This window comes from Phyllostomus discolor, chromosome 1, assembly GCF_004126475.2.
Source record: "Phyllostomus discolor isolate MPI-MPIP mPhyDis1 chromosome 1, mPhyDis1.pri.v3, whole genome shotgun sequence".
Classification (NCBI taxonomy): Eukaryota; Metazoa; Chordata; class Mammalia; order Chiroptera; family Phyllostomidae; genus Phyllostomus; species Phyllostomus discolor.
In genome coordinates, this window is record NC_040903.2 from 30,150,726 (window position 1) to 30,174,899 (window position 24,174).

Here is a 24,174-nt window from a genome sequence, read left to right on the forward strand (position 1 = left end):
AAATGTGTCATATTTATTTTTATGACTCTCAATGATGTCTTTTTAATATCCTAGAATTACAGTCAAAATATTTTCTAAAAACATTCCTTACAGCATCATTCTTTACAGTACATTAAACGGTAACATGATAGACCAGAAAGAGCAAAAGTTAAGGAACTGGATGGATCTAGATACAAATCTTAGCTCTGTCAATTCCTGGCTCCCTAAACATGGGTCATTTATTAATTTTCTTTCAGCTGGTCACAGTAAGAATTAAATGAGGTACTGTACTTAGAGGATCTAGCATACAGTAAATATCAGTAAAAATCTATTTTAACTCGTAGGTCTAATAAATGAAAAATTGTTATAGATTTTTTTTTAAATTAAGAGATTAGTTGAATCTCAAAATCAGTTTAGGTAAGGCCTTTACCTTGAGCCAGTATTTCCTATCCTTAAAAAACAAATTACACCTGTCACAAAGGTAACTGATGTAGTTTTCTCCTGAATGCTCAATTCATTACATCGACTATGCAGCCTAGCTACAGAATCTAAAGCATAATGAGCAGGATCAGTTCATAAAATTTCTGCTGAATAGAGCCTTAATGTAAGTTAAGGGTTAATGGCCAAGACAATTACACTCCAAATATTCATGCTAAGTGGCTCTTATCTCCTTCAGCCTGGCAGATTGACACAGCCATTCATGAAAATGGACAATATGCCAGAAGTATTTATCAGGAGGTAAGGGTTCAAAGAAAACAGAGCATTTTACATGAAAGCCTTAAGACAAAAATAAAAAGTTAAGGGACTGCGAAAGAATTGCAAATATGTTAGGTGGAAACGTAGATATATAAAAAAATTCCAACGAGCAACAGAAAAGTATGAATTGTCATGGAACAAAGCAACCTTCCAAGAACACTTAAGTGTCTTAAAGCATTTTATTGAAAGTATAAAGAATCACATTACCCAGAATATTATCAATTCCCTTAAGTACCTCTATATAAACCATTAAAATAAGGACAGAAAACATTATATTATATAATTATGTAAACAAAAACTTATTTTCTGGTTGCGCGTCACAAAGAGTTTTTAATCAGCTTGATTTGGCCATGGGAATTTCCATAAATGAAGCAAAGAGGGAATATCAATTCTCATCCAAATATCAGTAATAACATCAATGTGGATCCAGGAGGAGAATGGCTAAAAATGTTTTCAAAGACTTATATTTTCTGCATACCTTATGAAAAAATCAAGGCATTTTTGAAAATGGTACATAAAGTCAGTAAAAAGCCACATGGGACAACGCTGCCCAGGGGGTCGTCCCTACAGTGGGAAAAGGAGGGCCAGTCCTATTCCTCACCATACCACAACGAGCTGCAGGGCTCAAGACAAGTCACTTAATCTGCATGTGCCTTGTCTTTGTCTTTAAAGTATCAGCTTTGCAGTCTTAACCTAAACTTAGAGGAATAACAGGAAATGAAATGTCATGTCTGCCCATTCATATCACTTGTAAGCAAAGAGTCAAATATATTAATCTGTGTATCAAAACAGTATTCAAATCAAGCATCCACATGACGTGCCGCTAAGGCATCTGGAGTCTCAGGTTCTGTGTCCGTCACTAGCAGTTCTCCCCCCACAGAAGAAGGGCAGGTCCCGTGAGACCATGCCAGCACGGTGTCTCAGGCAGATAATGATCCTTCCGCCTCAGTTCTGTTTTCATTACTAAGAGAGACTGGACACTGATGTGCCAAACAGTATTGATTCAAGTCAGAATAATTTCAGGAGATTTTACATCAATGTAAATGTGGACCCTGTACCACATGTTAATTTGACTGTACATACTTACATTAAATGTACTTTCAGGAATATTTTATTATCAAGCTTTTTTTCATATTATTCAGACTTGAGCTAATGTTACTGAATTTTCTCAAAATAAAGCATAAAATAAGTGTCTGAAGAGTTTTGTAAGATTAATACATACTCTACAATTCTAAAGGAATTTGTTAACAAATACGGCTAGATCTAAGATAATATAAAAACATCAATAATTAAAAATACATAATTTTCACTAAGACAAAGCAAGTTTTCAATCAAAAGTTTCTTCATGTCTATACATGACTGATTTTCTATAGAAAAAATGAAGTCTGTATACGAAATGGAGTACAGTAAACTATTAATTATTCACATGTACCAATAGTAATGAAACGTTTTATTATGTAAACTCTATGTATACGCACAAGTGAATACACTACAGTCAGTATTTACAGGTCACAAATGAGATCGCGTCTTACCTTTAAATGTGACAAACAGTTCTGTAGGAAAATATGCCAGTTATTTAAAAAAAACTGTTTCTGACTGACACACAAAAGGCAGGTAATTAGCGGATACAGAGCCTACGGAAGACAGATAACAGAGAGCGTTAGCACTTTGCATGAGAAAGCACTGGCCTTATAAATTACATTTCATTTATTCTTATAAACAAGGAAATTAAGAGACTCTTCTACGCAGTTTTCCAATTTACAATAAAAAATAGGATCTCTCCGAGTCATCTAACAAGGAATGATGAAGGGCAAGTTTCCTGTGGGAACAGTCCGCTGACCCACCATCTCCCCCGGGCTAGAGCTCACTACTGTTTCCTCCCGGGAGCCACACTCCTGTGCGCGGGGCTATGACCACGGGCCCTGGGGTCAGAGGGCACACTGGCATTCCAGTTTCAGCTTTCTACTGCCAGGTGTCTGACCTCAGGGAGGATACATTATGAGCAATAAGCCTCATTTTCCTAAAATGTAAAAAATAATAATCATACATATTCTACAAGGTTGTGAGGGTTAACGTAAGACAAAGGATGCAAAGCACTTAGCTCAATGCCTGGCAATATGAATGTTTTTATTATTATTATAACTATTTTCAGTGGTCAAGTATCTGTCCAATTCACCAAACTTTCCTCAAGTTGCATGAATATTTAAAGAGAAATCTCTCAGTTACAAGAAATGGGTGGTTATGTGTTTCCAGGGGGGAATCTCTGATTTTAAAAAATGTGATTAGACAGACAGTGGTTCCTAAGTAAGATGATGCTTCAATAATGCAGTTCATTATAATGTTAAATCTGTGGTTCAATACAAAAGTACATTCAACCTTTCCAATATTGTATGACAGATGCATAATTTAAAGCACCTATCAAGCCAGGTAAATACCTAGAATGTAGTCTGAATAACCTATCAAATACAGGGCTAGTTAAATTAAGAATAGAAAGTTTTTTAAAAAAGGAGAAAATATATATTTGCCCTTACATTATACTTTGGGTATTTGACAATTACAATTTTTACAATTCTTTAATTTCTCCACTGAATTCATAAATCAATGACTAAAACTCCTGATTAAATATGTAAAGCTTTGAAATGTTTTTCAATACCAATGAATGCTTCTTTCTGGAGCTCAGTTCAAAAGTAGTCTGATAAAGCATCTCCACAAAATTTTTCAAACAGGGAACATTCACTTCGTTTTTAACAGCCTAGGTAAAAAGATGATGCAAAAAAAAAAAAAAAGTGGTTATAAACGTTATCTCAAACTACCAGAACTCTCTGTAAGGTTTAAAAGCCGGTTAATAATTCACTGAGGATCTCACTGAAGTACAGTACTACAATGAGCCAACTGGGCAAATGTTAAGTAACTAAGATAAACCTTGATCTCTGGTCCCCGCCCTGAGGGAACAAGCAGAGAACACAGGCGAGCGAACAGGTGGTGTAACAGATGCTGTAGGAGGAAAGTGAAATTCTCCGTGGTCTTGGAGCAGGCAGAAAGGGGCCCCCGTGGAAAAATTTCACAAGACACATGTAAGCTGAGTCCAGTATCTCTTACCTGAAATACTGCAACAGCTTCCCATTTAACCTCGCTGGCCTTATCTCCCCCTACTCTGGCCCCTGCACTGGATCCGGCCACGCTGGCTGGCCTCCTTGGTGTTTCTACAGCACATCATGCATGTTCTTGCTTCTGGATGTCTGACCTTGCTCCTTCTACCTAAGAAGCGCTTCCCCCAGATAGTAGCATGTCTAACTCCCTCATTCCTTAGCTTTTGCTCAATTGTCACCATCTTGTTTAAGGCAGTTATCTTTTCTAATCACTCTATTTAAAATTTCAACTCCCTTATCATTGCAGCAATTTTTATCCCCCTGCCCTGCTTCAGTTTTCCCTAGTACTTACCACCACCTGCACACTACCTATTTCACATACGGGCTTACTGTGTTTTCCTCAAAAGTGAACTACAGGAGGAGGGAGTCTTTCCCCCCTTGAGCATTGCATCCCCTGGGCACAGAAGAGGCCTGACACAGACAGCACTCAACACATGTAATAAATGAGTAAGCAGAGCCCAACCAGGGAAAGGGGGCAGGGAGGTCACAGAGAGGCAAGAATGTTCCAGGCAGAGGCAGACTGTGTCATTCCCCCGCACTGACCCCAAATTCCTCTGTCGAAGTCCTGACCCCACATATCTCCTAATGTGACCTTATTTCAAAATAGGTCATTGCAGATCAGGAGTGTCAAACTCATTTTCCCAGGGGGCCATATCAGTCTCAAGGTTGCCTTCAATAGGCTGAATGTGATTTCAGCTCCTTAATCAGTTCAATTAGGATGTTATAATTAGTTCAATTAGGATGAGGTCATATTGGGGCAGGGGTTATTCTAACATGACTGATGTCCTTAAAAAAGGGGGAAATTTGGACACAGAATGCACTTGAGGAGAATACCATGTGAACACGAAAGCACAGATAGGGGTGAGACTTCTAGAAGCCAAGGAATGCCAAAGATGGTCAGTAAACCATCAGAAGCTGGGCAAGAGGCATGGAACAGGTTCTCTGTGAGACAATACATTTTTGTTGTTTAAGGTACCTAGTTCATGGTACTGTTAGGGGTGCCCTTGCAAACTAATAAACCACAGAAGCAAACACAGCACCGGAGAAGACTTAGGCAGCATAGAAACAAGGGAGCGTTATCAACAGTCTTGCTTCCTACGACTGGACAAATGGTGAACTAGGAGAAAATATTCACAGAGCTTATATCTGATAAAATACTTGTATCCCGAATATATTTTAAGAATATAAAAATATATGTCTCAAAACTCAATCAGAAAACAAATAACCCATTACAAATATGGGGAAAAATATTTCAACAGACATTTTGCCAAAAAAAAAAAAAAAAAAGGCAAATGAGGACATGAAAAGACGTTCAAAAGCACCAGTCATTAGAGAAACGCACCTTAAAAACCAGAACAAGATGCCACGACACGCCGATGACAAGGGCTAAAATGAAAAGGACGGGCCGAAGCAGGTGCTGACGAGGAGGTGGAGGAACCAGCGCTCTCACAGACGGCGCGTGGGAATGCAAAACGGTACCACCACTTTGGAAAATAGCTTGGCAATTTTTTAAAGAGTTGAACATATAACAACCATTTGGTCCAGCAATTACAGTCCTTGGTTTTTACCACCCTGCCACCCCCCTCCCCGAAAAAGCATATGTCCATCCATAACTTATCAGGAAGGTTCACAGCAGCTTTACTTGTAACAGCTAAAAACCAGAAATAAGCCAGAGATCCAAAAACAGGTAAGCGTAACCAAACTGTACACAACGAAATACTTCTCAATGATGAAAAGGGACTAAGCCACTGATATATTCCACAGCATAGTTGGGCTCAAACTAACTATGCAGAGGGGAAGAAGTCAGAAAAGGTTTGCACTGTGAGATTCCATCAGCATAAAATTCTAGGCAACCCAGAACCAGTGCAGAGAAACTGCAAGATCCACGACTGCTGGAGAACAGGATGGGGTGAGTGGGAGTGTGGGTTAGAGGGGCACAAGGGAACTTGAGAGGGTGACAGGCTAAACGTTATCATGAGCATGGTGACGATCCACAGGCATGTGCATGTGTCAGACTGTACACTTTAAATGTGGGTAGTTCATCATATGTCAATTTTACTTTCACAAATCGTAAAACTAAGAATAATATATCATATATATGAATCATTTATACTGCAATGTGCAGGATACTGAAAATGAGTAGCACCATCACATACCACACAGAAAAACCTGTGTGTTTGGGGGGGGGGGGGGGAATCAAACTAGTGTGGGTGGGGAGGGGATCGAAACCAAGAAATAAAAAAATCTGTAATAGGTGCTATAAATTTCCTTACTATAGATATTTTATTACTAGTAACTGCAAAGTTAGTTTTGAATAACATACTGCTTGCACACCATAAAAAGATACTGCCATTGTATTTTCTAAATAGTTCAGAGGACACATTTTGACAGGTATGATGTCACAGCAACTACAGAATAGAACACGTAAAATCGATACAGTCCTGTAAACTCCAGGATGTTCATCACGTTACTTTTAAATTCTTCAGTGGCTCCTAAAGTGGCTATCACTTTGTTAAGGAGAGACAGCCGTGATTCAGCGCAGCGGGTTACATTATTGAGCCACGTCAGGCACCATCACGCTGGTTGCAAACACTCTGCACTCCCGTCTCGGAACCTTGTTAACAGACCGACGTATGCTCTTCTGCTGTTACACTCATTTCCCCTATACCCACATTACATTCAAAGTTTCCGCTTAATTGTCTGCTAGATTGATTACCAGAAAGAACGAATACTTCATGTAGCAACTTCCTTAGTAAAAAGGTACATTTAAAACACTATAAAAATACAAACATACTTACAGCAGCTACAGGGATAAGAATCTCCACAAATAAACCGGCAAGTGCATGTTTTATATCTTTATCTTTTACTTCTAAGAAATACTGAGCACATTCCTTGGGGCAGGGAGAGAGAATACATTAGATTAACAACAAAAAAAGGAATATTAAATAATTTTTCATATACAATAATTCTGTAAATACTCTGCAACTTTACTAAAAAGCTATGATGAAACATACTTCAATTAAAAAAGAAAGTTAATTTACACTTGTGACAACTTTACAACTGGAATAATTAATAACTGTCATTAATTCATGTATGTTTTATTTCTTTTTAAAAGGCATGATGAGCAAGAAAGCTACTGTTCAGCTAACTCGCTGCAACTGAGAAGGCATATCACCTGCATAAACTGAAACGATGCTTCAAAATCTTCTACAGGGTACATTTTCACGCGGAAGAATTTCATTCCCATTATTAGGCTGATGACACTTTGTACCACATGTGGACTTTGTTCCTTCAGTCGCAGTTCTTTTAACTCTGTCATAAACTTCTTCCTCACAGCCTGAAACCTTTAACACACACAGGTACATAATTTCACATGAGTTAAGAACATGAATTTCCTAGATGTTATTTAAGGTTGAAATCAAAAGGTGCTTTACCGAAACATCGTCTCTTTTCTCTACTCTCATCAAAATTACCAGAAAAACACACAGAGGAAGACAAAAGTATCTGTTATTCTAAATTTCCTCTTTATTTCTTTTAAAACCAGAAGTTCCTTAAAGAGGAATAATCGGATTTATTTGTTCCTATATAATCATTGATACGGCATCATTACCATTTAATAATTAGTAATCAGAATAAAAATAATATGAAATAATTCACCCATAAAACTTCCCCATGTAAATCAGAGAGTGTCCACAATTTTTAAGGCTCCTTCTTATAAAGTCTGCAATTTGAGTTATATGGAGAGTGGACTGAAGACTACACATTTTTTGAATGAGGTAAAGCAAGTGATTATGGACTATAAACTATTACTCAAAACTGACATCTCACTATACTGCAGGAAAAATGGAGAAGGGCAGGAGGACGCGGGCTCAGTCAGAATAAGCTGAAGCCTCAAAACGCTCAGAACATGTGAGCAGCATCCTGCATTTCAGTGACTACAACTGTACAGGCTACGACACTTTTCTTTGCTTACACTGGAAAAAGAAATCGAATAGTTTATTAATCAGTAATACTTCATTTTCCTCCTCTGTATATTATAAAAGAAGTAAAGATTTTACTGTTGATGTTACTTGGAGAAACCAGTGCTTGAAAGTTGAAATGACAAAAGTATAGTTTCCAACAGTCACTGACTACAGTAAGGAAAAAGAAAATTACATATTAGTGAAATGTGGGTACACGAACGGAAGTTCAGCTTCTCTATTTGCATTTGATTCTTGGAGAATTCAACACTATTTTTCATGAAAGCATTCTTTTGTGTTTTATTAAAATATTTAAAAAGTGAATAAATACCTTGACATTGCAATTAACATGAGAATCCAAAGGTTTTCTCTTTCACTAAACTTCTCATACTCACAGTAATTATTAGTCACTACAATTGAAGGAAATGCATAGGCACGACTGTAATACAGTTCTTCCTTTTCTCCTTATTACATGTGTGGGTGGAAAACACCTCAACATTGCTCTGAGTGACTTAGGAGGTTAAGCATTATTTCATAAGTTAACTTGGCCGTTTGAATTTATAATCTTTACCATCCTAGAATTAACTTAGTGGTCCTGGATCCAACTTGCTAATATATTATTTAGAATTTATAATATATAATCCTGACAATTTCATTTTTGAGAAAAATTTTAAATTCATGAACTAATATTCCATAAAAATAAATAAATCATTGTTTTTACCCATTTTTTTCTGTCTATAATTCTTGAGATAGGGATCTGTTACTGATTAAATATTAGTGAGATATTAAGATATGATTGCCCAAATCACATAAAATACTCAAACTATGTTCTAAGTTCTACAGCACTGGTTATGCAAGGGTGCCTAGTGTACATGTTACAAAGGATGAAAAACATACTAAATAAAATGCATTGCTTAATATTAAAATCTAAACTACTGAACATTAACAATGCTTGACTTCTTAGAATTTAGAATGGTTTTTATATGATGATTTCAGGGCCAAAGGTTCTTTAACTGACATCCACAAAAATCCAAATTGATACTTTTTACTTTATAAATTCCCCATTAGCAACAAAGGAAATTCAAAATCTTCCAGTCTTCAGAGCAAACACAAAATACTAAAGACACACCTCTTTTTAGTATTTACTATAATGATGGTTCAGTAAACTCAATGAGGGTAACTTTTAACAAATAACACTCTTCATGGAGTAACCTAGTATCTTTTATCTTTCTTTATAGTTATTAGGTATCCCTTCTATTTATTCAAAACTGTTTAGTATTAAAACAAATAAAATGATTAGAAGGAAGAGACAGCACTGCTATCTCAAAAATAAAAGCACTCAACTGGAAAGTATTGAAAATAATTATTAGCTTTATAAAGAGTTCTAAAAGGAGCCCTGGCTGGCGTAGCTCAGTGGATTGAGTACGGGCTGCGAACCAAAGCATTGCAGGTTCGATTCCCAGTCAGGGTACATGCCTGGGTTGCAGGCCACGTCCCCAGTGGGGGCCACGTGAGAGGCAACCACACTTTGATGTTTCTCTCTCTCTCTCTCTCTTTCTCCTTCCCTTCCCCTCTCTAAAAATAAATAAAATCTTACAAAAAAGAGTTCTAAAAGGGAGATTTTATGAAAACAAACAAAAAAAAAACAAAAAAAGCACTTCTTGTAGAATTGTTGAAAATAGGGAATATGGTAATGACCTGACTGTTCTGGGCAGTTTCTGACCTCCTCAATTCATATATTTATGGGAAAACCCCCCCAAATAAAAATGAGTTGTGAAATTAAGGTACAAGTGCTACCTTAAAATCCTTTAAGGAATAAAGAGCAGCTTTACAATAAAAAGTGGAACAGATTTCAAAAGAATTCTGAAAAATATAATAGGTTTCAAACTGTCAGTGTCTATTACATCATTAACAAAGCATGCTAAAACAAAAAGCGAATCAAAGTCAGTGACACTAACTTCGACTGGGTAAGAACCCCTATCACCTCTGCATACAGGTCTGCAATAATGTGCACGTTCCCAGTGTTGGTTCCTGAATACCTGAAACGAGAGGACAAATGTGTTATTATTCACTACATTTTTAACAGACTCCTACTACATATAAAAATTTCTCATTAGAGTATGATAGAACTTTCTTTGAAGATTTCATTTATAGGAAAATAAAAATCCCATAAATTTTGTCCAATCTCTAGGTTTTAATTTGTCATGATATTTAACCTTCTGATTCTTTATAAATCCAATCAATGGTTTTTAGATTTCTTTTTACAAAATCATTTTGTGTGGATTAAAAAAAATAGGAAGATAACTGCTTTGAACACTAAAGAGAAATGACCGATGAGAGTTCAAAGTATGTATATTTAAATGGTATAAACCCCAGACCATAGAGAAAAGCAACAATCCCAAGTTAGTATTTTACTTACCCTTCCTTATGTTTAAAGTGCTTGAAAGCTAAGTTTAGAACTTCATGAACTAAGGGATCAGGCACAGGATGAACAGGAATCTAGAATAAAAAATCAAGTAAGAGCTAAATAGAAGTCTTTTATAAATAATCTTATTTCAACAAATTAAACCAATAATCTATTTTAATTTTCATAATATGACATTACTAATCTGTCAATCTGCCCATTTTCTAAAAAATACTTTTTCTGTAAGAATTTAGTCGAACAACAGTCATGTGTAACTCTGCAACTCCTGCAGGAAAGGAACCTTTGCTGGAGCCAGCCCCGCATTTCCTACAGTCTGATTTTCTATCATGACAGCATCCAAAAGGGATACAAACTTTTCTGAAAATTTTAAACTATTTATGGCTTTATTAGTATTAGAAATTTGTCTTCAAATGTCTGTTTTGTTTAGTTCTTTTAAAATTACATACTATTCCTAATCTGTGAAACAAATCAAATATTTAAAACAGAAATTAAAATCTCTGCTTCCTTTCCCAAATATAATTACAAACTTGGTATATATCCTTCCAGACTTTTTCTATATGCACACACACACGTGAGAGCACACATGCCCCCCTTATTTCTACTTAAAAGAATGATGCATCTTTCCATGCCTTATAAAAATATAAGGAAGAAATCCTTATATTCTTAACAGCCATAAAATATTCAATACATGTAATTTAATGACCTCCCTATTAATGAACATTTCAGTCCAGATTTTCTATATTCAATACATATGTTACACAATAAACATTTTGTGCAGTAAACATTAAATACTTGTATAATTTTTGAGAAAGAGTCCTAAAAAAGGAACATCTGGGTGAAAGATTATATACAAGTCACCACTGATATGAACTCTAGTTCTATATATGTGTGGGGCTGCTTTTGAGCTATCACTTTGTACAACATATGTCCATACTAAAATCAGGCCGTCTTAATTATTAGAGCTTACTATTATTAGTAAGTTCCAATAAGTATTGCACTGCAAGTCCCCACGCCCCCTTATATTTTTTAAGAGACATTTTGACTATTCTTGGTCCTTTGTTTTTCCACATCAATTTATAGTTATCTCTTCAAGTTCCACAATAATTGTTAGATTACTGGAGTTGCAATGAATCCTTAAGTCAATTTGGGAATAACTATTCTTATACATTTACATGGAGTAACTTTACATTTCTCTAAAGACTTTCAGCAGTTTTACAACTTTCTGTTTTTATCCTCTGTTATACTTAGTCCTAAGACAACAATCACATGAAAAGATGCTTGATTTTATTAGTAATATAAGGAGAATAAAAATGCACAAAATATCCTATTTACACCTACTCATGGGAAAAAGCATTGAGCTTGACAATGTCAAACAGCAGAGATAATGTAAGTCAAGGAGCTTTCATGTACATTGCTGGTGGAAGTTTAGATCCATTATTCACACAGAGTGCAATCCAGTGAAGAGGATCGATAGATGCCACTACACAACAGGACACACTGACATAAGGATTATTTTGAATATATGGCAACTGAGAAACAGCAGATGCAGGAAAAGCTCTTTTCTCCCCGTTTCTGGCTAAAAGCAGTGTTCCTTCCCCTTTCCCATACCAAGAAGAGAAGAACAGCCATTCACTGGAAACAGGACACTGGCACTGAGATAGGTCTGCACAAACAAATCCTACAAAACTGCCATTATCTCCCACTAGTTCCCCCCCCCCCGTACATTTACCGTCCCACAATTTACCACCCCGAAGAGCCCAATGCCTCTTCCTTTGTCTTGCCCCTTCTCCACAATGTATTCTGCTGTTTGCTAAAGTAAGTTCCTGAGTCTAACCCTTCTTTGAGTCTTCCCTTCTTTTCCATAAAGGCCTCCATATGCATATGTAATAAACCTATCCTCCTGTTAATCTGTCACTATCGGTTTAATTTGCAGGGCTCCAGGTCCTAAACCTAAGAGGATGGAGCTTCATCACACTAGCAATGACATGTTTAAGAAAACAATGATATACAACTACATACTTCATGGGCCAATCCTAGTAACAGAATGTTGAGTAAAAAAAAAAAGTCCCAATAAACAACATGATGCACTTTGCACTTTTTTAAAAGTCCAAAAACAAGAAAATTTTAATATATTATTAAAAAAAAACAGAATTATCTTCTGGAGGGTGGTCCCCTTATAGTACAGGCTTCCCCCGCAGGGTGAGTGTTCTAGGAACCCACCTGTATCAGTGTACCAGTTGGTAGTGTTGTGAGAGGCTGCGTTCAGCTTCAGTGATTTTTTTTAGGGGGAGGAGGAGACTCTTTCAGCATGTTTGCCCATTTCATGATGGGGGATTTACGAGTGCACCTGCCCACACCACACCGAGTGTTCAACCAAAAACAGCACGACCCCCATGCCCTCCCTCCCTATTCACTTGAATGAAAAAGTCCTTAAAGGGAAACATTTTGCTGATGTGGAAGAGGTGAAACAAAAAACCGTAGAAGTTCAAACACTGTTTTGAGCAGTGGAAAAAAGGTCTCGATAGGTGACTGAAGTTTAAACATGTAAGAATACACAACTTTTTATAAATAAATTCTGGGTTTTGGGGGGGTACCCTCTTGTATATCAAAACATTTTTAAAGTTCAGGAAACAACATAAAAATCAGTATATTCATAAGAGAGCAGCCAGGGAGTGAGTAAGGAGAGAGTCACACAGGAAGCTCACACTGTAGGTAACAGTCTAGTTCTCTGAGTGCTGGTGGGAGGCTCCTGGGTGACCACGGGCAGTGTGTCTTTAACCAGGATCACAATGTAATGTCCGATTCTGTGGGCCTGAGGTCCACTTAAAACAAAACACATAGGAATTCTGCATTTGCTTAAAGTTTTTAACAATATAGATTCCAGAACACCTCAGTAATAGGATGAAATTATAATTGAATATTAAATATAACCACGAGAGCCAAACACTAGACTGAGGGGGGGAAGTAGAGAATTATAATTACTCAGAGATGGTCTGAATGCTTCTTGAGGGTTTGAAGGAGAGCTATTTCAAATAAAGACAACATATTTCTTCCAAAGGCAGATCAGGAGTCTATTTGGAGGGGACTGAATTCAGTCGCCAATAAGGATCAGAAACTAATTCTAAACTAGTAAGTATGAGAGACATTAGGTAAGAGTAATCAGACAAACTGTATGTCATGAGGACAGGAATTCTAATGAGTAACCAGGCACTTCCATCTCCACCTCAGTGGGAAGGCGGCTAAAACCCCGCCGACTGCCGCGGAGAACACGGGCACAGCTGCACGCTGCCCCGGGCAGAGGGGGGCCTGCCAGCCCGCACAGCTTTGAAAGGCTCCCGGTGAAACTTTCCTCCAGGGTCGATGGCTACACGATAGCCTCACTGGGGCTAAGTGGCTCCGCATTTATTTTTGACAAGAGGAGGCTGAGAAAGAGCATTTGTCTCACATTTCCTAGAAATTAGGACTGTCCTAAAGGCCTGTACCTGGAATCTAATTTGAAGAAAATGCACCATGAGGGAGATGCTTATGCTGCCCTATCACAAAATCAAATAGGGATTAAGTGAGGAAGCAGCTGTAATCCAAACTCTACCTTTCTAGGTTTCACAGACCTTGTAAAAGTAACCTAATGATGCAGGAAAAAAAAAATTAAATCCCATGTTAACAACAGGGAAGAAGCCGAATTTACTCCACATGATAAAGTGAAAGAATTCAGAGACTCTGGAAGAGGAGTCTTAACCTTTGTCCCATATTGGTAAACTAAATTTTAAATCCAGAATTTCTCTAGCATTAGAGATACTTAACTAGGACTTTATGATTGACTGGATAATTACAAGAAGGTTTTCAACCTTTTATAGGCAAACACATCCAATCGTGGTAAAGGGGTAGCAATTACATCATATTGATACAGGAATTTCGGAATATTGACTGATCAATTAAGTAGAGGCACGGTAGTCTTACTTGGCGTCCTGAGTCCCCCTTTCCAGGACCACACAATTTATCTCAGATTAAGAAGGAACTGAAAACAGTATCCCCAAGTGCTCCCTTAAATCCACACCTAGCTGTTCAATTTATTATAGGTCAACTATAACCAAACCATTACACAATAAACAAAAACACTTTCTTCATTGTAATAATAAAAGTATAGAAAGACCATGGATTTGGGGTTAGTCTAATCAAACCAAGATTTCTCTTTTCACTAGTCTGCATCCTTGCAGAAGTTTCAACTTCCTCAGCTGTGAACTGCAGATAACAGAGGAGAACCCTATACTTACCAGCCCTGAGAGAATGCAAAAACCCCGTGTATTACAATTGGAGACTGATTCTAGTCCTCTCACCTTTCCCACTCTTCTCTGAAAGGGGCCAGGCCAAAATTCTTACCTCCAGGGAATGTAGGTGAAATGAAGGAACTAGAGATGGAGGACAAGGCCCAGGAGGGAAAAAAAAATCACAAGAAACCCGAGTCCATCATGGAAGCAGGAAGGCAGATGCATTCTCCCAGCCTGATCTTCCCTGGAGTGGGCCAACAAAATGAGCCTCAAGGTAGCAAAGAAGTTACTGGAATTACTGTTGCGGTCCACTCCACACCTCCCAGGCAGTCCCGTGACTATGCCACTGATAGGTGAAATGGAGCGGACATCTGCCATGAGGTGACAGGCTGTGACTGGACCCGACTGCGAGAATACCAGAACTTGTGCAGACCTGACGGCGCTAGGCAAGCAGGCTGGCCCAAGAGGCTTCGGTGGCCTCACAGAAATGCAACACTGTATTTTACATGATTTCACTTTTTGCACCCCACTTACTGTACTGTGTTATGGCTTTACACACCCACTTCTTCACAGGGATGTTTGGTGTGCTCCAGGTCGGATACACAAAACACAAGGTGACTTAAACCTGCAATTTCTCCTAAACAGTCTCCATTTGCGCCAGCGATGCCCTACGTCTGACAAGGACAGCTGGGGACACTCCTGGGCTGAGCAGTGCCCCTTTTACTATCCTGCTGCTACCACCATCGACTCTTTTCATGTGTCTTTGTGCCAGGTCAGGCTTGTTTACCATACTTATAGCAGCCTTCCATTGTGGGTAGATACTGGTCCCCTATTTACAGTGAGGAAACGGAAGCTCTGGAGGTGGTGTGTATGCACTTCCTTAGGATATACTGTCTGCAGTTTGAGATATACACATGTATTTCAAAAGTGAAAAACATGAGCAAAGAAAGCATTCAGTTTTTTCACATTTGAACAGAAACAGAAGTGAAAGAACAAATTATAGCTTATCTTTAATTTGGTGGTGGAAGCACTATCTCTAAAAATTTTACTTAAAGAATGAACATTATCAGAATGCATAGACGTTTTTAAAATCCCGATTTTCCCCTTACTTTTAATAGTAAAAAGAAATTACCCCAAACTGAATTTTAAAAAGGGGGGGAAGAGATCCTATTTTAGCTTATAGTAAAATTGTTCTACTTTCATAGAATGATATTCCCATTTTTAATATCAAATGTTTTTCAAAATCTTGTCATTTATGTGACTGTAGAAGCAGGTCTAATTCTACTTGAACATTCAGGAAGCATGCATCCTAAAGAATGCCCAAGTTTTACTCCAAGGATATTCCTAATACCACCCTCAAAAATGTAATGCCTTTATCACATCATAAAAGTGAAAAACAACAGAACTAGCTTAAGATGTGGACACGGGTGTCGATGAGACTCATTCACTACCTAAAACACCAGCAGCTCTCAACACAAAGGAGAATAAATTCATGTCTCTGCAAAATTACAGATTATCCCATAACCTTCAGAGCTGCTTATCAACATCTAAAATGGTAATGTTAAATCTGAAAATACTAAAGGTCCACTGCACCTTCTCTATTTCATAATAGCACTGATAAAACTAAGCCAAGAGCTTGAAATGACTCACAAACCTGGTTTTCCAATCTTCTTGCTTGTTTCAATGCATAAATACATCTGACCGAAATTCAATATAGCCCTGGCTGGTGTGGCTCAGTGGATTGAACTCCAGCCTGAGAACCAAAGGGTAGACCAGCTGGCTTCCCAGTCAGGGCACATGCCTGTGCTGTAGGCCAGATCCCCAGTAGGTGTGTGAGAGGCAACCACACATTATGTTTCTCTCCCTCTCTTTCTCTCTCCCTTTCCCTCTGTCTAAAAATAAATAAAATCTTAAAAAAGTAAAATAAAATTCAATATAAAAAGGAAATTGCTTCAAACTTTCTGAATGCAGTATTCTGTTTAAATGTATTCTTATGGTGGATTTAAAGCCCTTGTACTAACACACTGACATTCGTGGTCAGCCATGACCCCCCAAATTAATCTTCTTTCTTGAAAAAATTAAATTAGTGCTCTTTATCTTGAATTAATTTTGTTCCCACATTGAATCACCCTAATTTCATCACATTTATACTAACTCAATTCTTCATCTAACTTATTATGATTAAAACCTTAATTTTACAAGATGTCCATTTTACCTAATTTTGCATCTTTGATTTTACCAATTTTATTTTTATTATTAAAGGGATAAAACTTTGAGTAAAAAAGTGAACTAGCTTTATAATCTTCAGCAAGTCATTACAACTAAGAACATGTCCACATCTATAAAATGAAAATAACAGATAACATCAGATGATCAGATGTTTTCCATGCCCCAGGCATCACTGCATTTAATGCTCACGTTTCTAAAACACGGCACTATTATCTTCCCTCTTTTACGGAGGAGAAGAGAGCGGGGGGTGGGGGGGGGTGAGTAAGTTGCCCAAGTTACACAGCAAGTAGATGGCACGGCTGAGATGAAAACTTGTGGCGCAGCCGCCGCCCAGAAGTCAGGGTGGTGATCAGCTGATACAAAGGACATAGAGTCTTTGTGCATCATGAACAGCTCTAAACATGTGTGATTGTCACCAAGGATGTGACAGATTATTCAGAAACAAATTCTAAACATATGAGGTCAAGAACTAACCCACAAGGGATATTTACTCCTCCTTAGGACTGAATCAACCATGCATCAATGCTTCAGTGCTCCTGGGACTGTTTAAATCACATTTTAATATGTGTATATTATGTGGGACAAAGTGAAAGTCTTATTAAACTCGAGATATATTACATTGATTGCTCTCCGGATCTATTAAAGCCCTACATCAGTTTGACACTGAAGAAAATTGGGTTAGTCTGTCATGACATTTCAGAAAGTTCTATTGATTTTTACTTCATTTACTGTAGTTTTATTTGTTTTAAAGAAGCTAAAAAGACACCTTTTACTAGGAAAGAAAAAAAAAACACCTCTATACGATTTTAAATAAAGTACATCTATACCCTTAGTGATAAATTTTGTTTTTTGGTGGTTGCATCTGAATGAAGGGATGAGGACAACGGTCAGGGAGAGACCTGGGCAGGGGAAAAGGGAACCACAGGTTGGAACAATGTGGCGACAGAACCGAAAACAAACATTAGCTATTGGAGCCTCTGCATTTTTCTTTCTGACATTTTTCAGTCCATGCATGGGTCTAAAAGAATTTTGTGGAAGGGACTTAAAAAATGAGCCCACTGAAACAATGTCATTTTGTTTACAGATCCTGATTTTTCTTTTACCAGAAGAGCTATCTCGATTGTTTTGGAGAAAGAGATGGAGGAGAAAGATGAAAAGGATGAGGAAGGAAAAGGACACAGGAGGAAGAAGAGGGGAAAGAAAGACCTCCAGGGATTGTCTTCGTGTTGACGTTCTCTGAAGCTGATGCAATTAGGGAGATCGAGCCTGATTGCTAAGTAGAAAAACGTCATGAGAAACAAAGGTGAAAAGACACAATGACGACACATCAGTCTTGAGCATCAGTGTAAGAAGTTTGCAGTTTCTCCTTCGAAAAGAGGAAACCCTATGCTATTTAGGGCAAGAAGTGCAAATGCTGGTGACCAAATCACTTAAATGAAGAACTACTTAGCACACACAAAATCCTAGGAATCAACAACATTGAGCCCCAGGATGGTCCACTCATAGCATATGGCTGGTTCTGGTCCCCAGCTCCTCTTGCTCCTAGTTACTTCAGGGTCTTAGGATGCCAACTAAACTGAGATCACAAAATGCCAATCTGGCTTGTTAGCACAACTCCCAGAAGAAATTTCTTTCCCATATTTACTAAAAACCCTTTAGGATGGGTATAAATTAGAGTGACTTGATGCCCCGACTGGTGTGGCTCAGTTGGTTGGGCGTCATCCCACAAAGAGAAAGATCACTGGTTCGATTCCTGGTCCGGGCACATGCCTAGGCTTGCGTGTTCATCTCAGGGAGGTACGTACAAGAGGCAAACGATAGATCAGTGCTTCTCTTTATCTCTTTCTCCCTCCCTTCCCCCTTTCTCTAAAAATAAATTAAGTCTTTAAAGTGATTTTAACTTTGATACCACAACTATTTTATATATTTTGAATTGCTTTTATTTGCAGATTTCAGATATTCAGATTTCAACACATTGTAAACAACAAAGGCACAGTATAAACAATTACACAATTCAAGTATTTTTATATAGGCTATGTAAAAAAAAGGACTATCAATTAACTTTTATATCTTACATTTCCTATTTTCATATTATATCTTCTAGTCCACTTTACACGACAAAACTCCCTGTCCAAACACATAATTTCAAAATATAACTTTTCTTTTAGATTTCCTAGTTTTTTAGCCAGAACACTACAGTGTGCATGGCTGGAAATATATGGATCATCTTTGACAATTCAATGCTACCCCTGTCAAATCACCCCCATTCCTGAACTATTACTTCAGTATTACATGCTGAAGTGCAGGCTTGAGGGCTTAGAAAAAAAATTCTTTGAAAGTGGAAGTAAAAAAGAGATTGAAGTAGATGAATGACATGCATACTGTATCTGCAGACCACATTTAACACTTATTTCTATTCAGCTCCATTTCGCTAATATGATTTCACGTGTTGGATGGCATACATGGAGGCAAAAGAGCAGGGAGTGAGAGGTACAGAAACGAAAGCCCCGGGCAACTGAAACAGGTGGAATTAAATTACAGGCCTCAGTTTACGTGGGCCAAAATTTTACATATTAACATCCTAAATAAGGTAAATGAAACACAAAGGCAAAATACAGGAAAAAATAAGAAACAGACTTTGTAGAAAGAAAAGTGCTTACCTGCTTTAAAACTTCAACTAAAACTAAGCAAAAAATGAAATCTACTGCTAAGTCTCTCCTTTCAAGAAGATAATCTCTTTCACGTTGCTGTTCATCCCTGAAACAAGAATCCCAAATTAGGACTGCGTTAAGAACACATGCTTTAAAATAGGTGTTGGTTAGCAGTTGAAATCATTTACTGAGTTCCCAGTACGTCTGGCATCCTATAGCAGTTGCACAAGTTTTCCCAACAACCCAATGTGTGTATTACCCATTCTCGTGTTCTTTCACTTTCGTACAGTAAGAACTCATATGCACACATTTCACTATTTCACTGTTACAATGGTCAGAAATTAAACCTTATCTAAAAAAACTTAGAGGAAGAAATATATTTAAATTTCACTTTGAAAATATAACATTGTTCCATATTTGATCAGTACTATTTTTTTTAACTAAGAACTGAAACAAAAACTTTTCTGATGAAAATACAGTGGCAGGGTAACTTTCTCACAAGTTTAAGTTGAGAAATCAGGAGTGGCATCGACTGAAGTCCATTTCTAAACCATGGACCTTCACCGGAACGCAGACAGTTTACTAAGGGCCAAGATCTCCCCAGGAAATTTGAAAAAGGAGAAGGCAAGTTCTAGGATTTGAGTCCCACACAGGTCTTGCGGTAAATAACATGGGGTTTTGACAGCCTTCCCACATCACTACCGTTGTTTCCCTTCACAGGCCCTTTGTGCAGGATCTCTTCCGAATACTTCCTTAATGTCCTCTATGACTCCTACAGCTCGGTTTTGCAAGACTAGTCCCAGTGATGAGAACTCCACAGTTACACCTGCTTTACCTGGTGCCATACCCTGATTTACAGTTTAAGTTTGGGCTGTCCTCTCCCCTTACTACCACCTCATAACAAAATCAGTGGTTTTGCTTAGAAACCAAACACTAACAATCCTCAGTTGGTAACACTATCACTCCCTTTATTGGAAACGGTTCACTTCCAGGCAGAGCAGCCACTTACCCCTTAGATTTTGTGCTAGATCGAGGCCTGTACTCATAAGATTCATCTTCAGTTCCATTCTGGCGCCTGTACCAGTCAAACAAGGTGCGGAGTAAGGAAGGGAGACAGTGCTCTGCTACGGAGCTCATAGAGCTTATCAACTGAAAATACAAGATATTGCAAGATAAAATACCACATCGAAGTACCCTGCTTCTAACTCCATTAGCAATCACTTAAAAATAATTAACATTTCTAGAATAAACAGAGTAACTCAAAGCAATAAATATTTTAAAATTTACAAAAGAACAAGGGGGATAGCCAAGTAGTGAACTGGGCTCAATTCCCCCCACTATTAAACTTGACCCAAATCCATTCAGTTTAGCTCAGAGGCTTTCCTCCTTCTCGCTGCCTCCACATGCTACTCACATGTATGGAAACAGGACCATCAATAACATCCCTGATTAAACACATGGATACCCTTCAGAGAACTCTTATGCATAACATGGAAAAAAACACACACACACATTTACTTCCCTCCCCTGGCCAGTTCCCTCTTCTCATGTGAACAAGAGGTTCCACAATGCTGCCAGTAGAATGAAGAGATGAAGAAACAAGGATGACTATATAATGTTAGAAGTATGGGAAAAGCTCCCATTTAACCCGTACTGCCATGACACAGAACAGAGTTATAATTAAAGAATTAGTTGGTGATACAAATGAACGTAATAGAAATGTGTTGTACACAAGCTTTTAAGGCTTGTTCTTCGGACAACACGAAGAAAATGCAGTAGGATGAACAACCGCTCCGCCATCGGAGGCATCCCTGGAACTATCGGTATTTTAAGTGGCCGTCAGATTTCATACAGGAAATGACCGCTCCTTGCCCACAGTGGTGGAGAGGGGTGCCCAGCTACCCTCAGCAGTCCCTCAAGCCAAGTCACTTTGTCTTGAGGGTCACAAGAAAAAAATGATCTCTTCATAAGAAATTCTGTATCTGACTCAAGTCATTGCTTAAAAATAGTATTTTCAAATCAGCACACAGTAAAACATGCCTCACTTTTTTTTGTCTTAACTAAAAAACATGAATACTCAAGGTCTCATTTAGTTCCATGACTATAGGAAGTATCAGTTAATGAAGATAAACTGATAACTCTAGTAATTAAAATTTTAATTTTCCTATTATTTTATATTCTTCACATAACTTCAGAATGTATTTCATCCAGGAAATAGAAAAGAATGTAAAAGTTTATTTGATTGTATAGGCTGTTCTCTTTTCATCATTTCTACCTTCCTTTAATCATAGTTCCATTTATAAATTGACATGATTTGACAAGTAAATGGTTTCTAATATAGGGAATTAAAGTAAAATAGGATTATAATTTTAATTAATTGTTTTTTTTTCATTTCTGTTATATTAGCAACGAACTGTTTCACTCAAAGGGAGGGTATGGTTCACTGTTAATAAAGAAGGGTCAATAAAACACCATCTGCTACAGTGAATCTATATTGAAATAGTTTAAAACACAAATAGTTTTTAATGTGAAAAAAATCAAGCTATGCTGCATGATCATTTATAGTTTTTTTAATCATTTACATAAGAGATGGAAATTTTCCTTAAAACCTTGTTTAATAGGATTTCAAATTCTGATTGTATATTCATTCATTCATCATTAGTGAAATGAATTCAAAGTGTAAGTAATCTAAATAATTTAAAAACAATCTTAATCATACATTAATAATTATTATGTACTAGTAATTACTGACAAGAAAAGCACTATCTAAAGTGATCTGACTATTGCTATAATAGAAGACTAGCCTCCTGTTTATGGTTTCTTCTTAGACTAGTAGCTGTTTACTAAGTGTATGTATGCATCAGAATTACCTAGGGGGCTACTGTAAAATACAGGTGCCAGAGCATTACGCAACAGAACTGGAGCAAGATCCAGAGGAAGTGTTTTGGTATGTCTCCACCAAGTAAATTCTAATCAGTCATCTTTATCTAATCAACTAGACTAAGGTACACTAACATCTATTTCCTAGATACATAATTATGAGAAAAGTAGCTCAGAAATACTAGATGGCAATAGAAAGCTAATCTGGATTATTGGTTTTTGCAAACAACACATAATGAAACAATTCTTGATCACACAATTATGATAAAAATAACACTTGATCAGTCATTTAATCTCAGCAGGAGGAAAGCGTTAACATTAGAGAAATATTACAGTAATTTTTAGATACTGGCTTTCTACATAAAGGGGTGTAGAGGTGGCCACTCTGTATCTTCTTTTCATCCTTCTTTTGCTTTCTGACACAAAGTTCACTCGGCCTTTGCACGAGCACAGCTAGACAAATGCAAGGATGGGATGTAGTTGATGCCTCGTGGGGCAGCCCTCAGCCACTGTGGATGGGAGTTGCAGGTCAGTGCTCCAGGCCTCCATTCTTCGGACAGACAATTAGGGGGACATTCTGTATAATGCTCAGAAGTGGAATGAAGCCCCCAGCGCTGTGACCTCTAAAATGCTCCCTCCCCTCGGTTCCTCCTCTCCCCTGCTTCACTCGCCCAGGCCTGCGCTCTGGGATCACTCTCCAGGACCAGGTGCCTGTCTCCAGCTCCATTTCTAGGAGGAGGTACAGAGGGAGGGAGCCAGGCTGGATGCTTCTATGTAAACAGCCCCAACAGGAAAAAAAAATGTTAAAAGGTAAAATATAATAATGTAAAAATTGTAGGAAGTGGTATACAAGAAAAGACTGTAATTGGAAACTTTCTGAGAAAATATAAAAGGGCATAGGGAAGAGATTAACAATGAAAAGTAAGATGTTTTAAAATGCTGATGAACAGTGACCAATAAAGTTCACAGCTCATTATATAAACTAAAAAGTTCACAGTTCGTAGCTTATTCCATTTGTTTTGTTCAAAAGTAAACTACCTATCAGCTGAATCTAGATATACAGGATCAGCAAACAAAGGAATTTCTTAATACTGGACACACTTGGCCCAGACTGTTGCAACACCCGTTTCCCTTTCAGAAAAAACAGCCCCCTCAAATCAACACACCTGGTCAAACTGAAGGTCTTCGCCCCTCTGGAGAGACCGAGACAATGGCTTCTCCTGCAATTAGAAGAACGTATACACAAAGTGTGAGAAATCTTTCATCTGAAAAACAGTTTAGAAGGTTCTGTCCTGCTAATTCAAACAAAATTTAGTATAATTAGTTTAACTTAAAATATACACAGTGTGACTGATCCCTTCTGTCACTGTTTACTGTGTGGGTTACCCCTGCATATAGCGGTCTGACTTCTGAATATAACAGATGTCTGATTATGTTCAAATATGTGATGAATGATTCTTTTGTTGAGATTTTTAAGAATGATTTTCTAAATTTTCTACATTATGCTTTTTATTGAATTTTTATATTCAACATGTATCAATATGTATCAATATGTATCATAAAAAACAAATGCCATTCTTCCATGAGAGAAACTAGAATTTAGACATATGTATATTTTGAAGCTTGTCTATCCAATAGTGTCCCAATTTCTTTCTCTTATTTATGACTAATCTTCATGAAAATAAATCCACAAATGTATTTACCGATCAAATGTCAAAATTCCTAATCTTAACTATTAGAAAATTGTATTTCTAATTAAAATAAGGTGAGGAAAACCCCTGAATTCCATGGCACTTTGCTGACTTAATATATAGACGTTTTCGGCGTGTTCTTGACACTTGAGCCTCACAGGCTAAGCACACTTTGGTAATTATCTCCCAA

General features: G+C 37.5%; 1 protein-coding gene across 16 annotated transcripts in view; it reads right to left on the reverse strand.

Annotated features, from left to right (window-relative positions):
* FRYL (FRY like transcription coactivator) overlaps window positions 1-24,174 on the reverse strand; it is a 241,791-nt gene that overhangs the window by 100,394 nt on the left and 117,223 nt on the right. For all 16 annotated transcript variants that reach the window (XM_036020307.1, XM_036020309.1, XM_036020304.1 and 13 more), the window contains 9 exons: window positions 23,460-23,513; window positions 20,423-20,562; window positions 19,423-19,519; window positions 10,263-10,342; window positions 9,802-9,882; window positions 7,060-7,228; window positions 6,683-6,775; window positions 3,389-3,487; window positions 2,268-2,369 (listed from right to left, as the gene is read on the reverse strand). In XM_036020307.1, coding sequence (XP_035876200.1) covers window positions 2,268-2,369; window positions 3,389-3,487; window positions 6,683-6,775; window positions 7,060-7,228; window positions 9,802-9,882; window positions 10,263-10,342; window positions 19,423-19,519; window positions 20,423-20,562; window positions 23,460-23,513 — 915 coding nt within the window. The remainder of the gene's footprint in view (window positions 1-2,267; window positions 2,370-3,388; window positions 3,488-6,682; window positions 6,776-7,059; window positions 7,229-9,801; window positions 9,883-10,262; window positions 10,343-19,422; window positions 19,520-20,422; window positions 20,563-23,459; window positions 23,514-24,174) is intronic.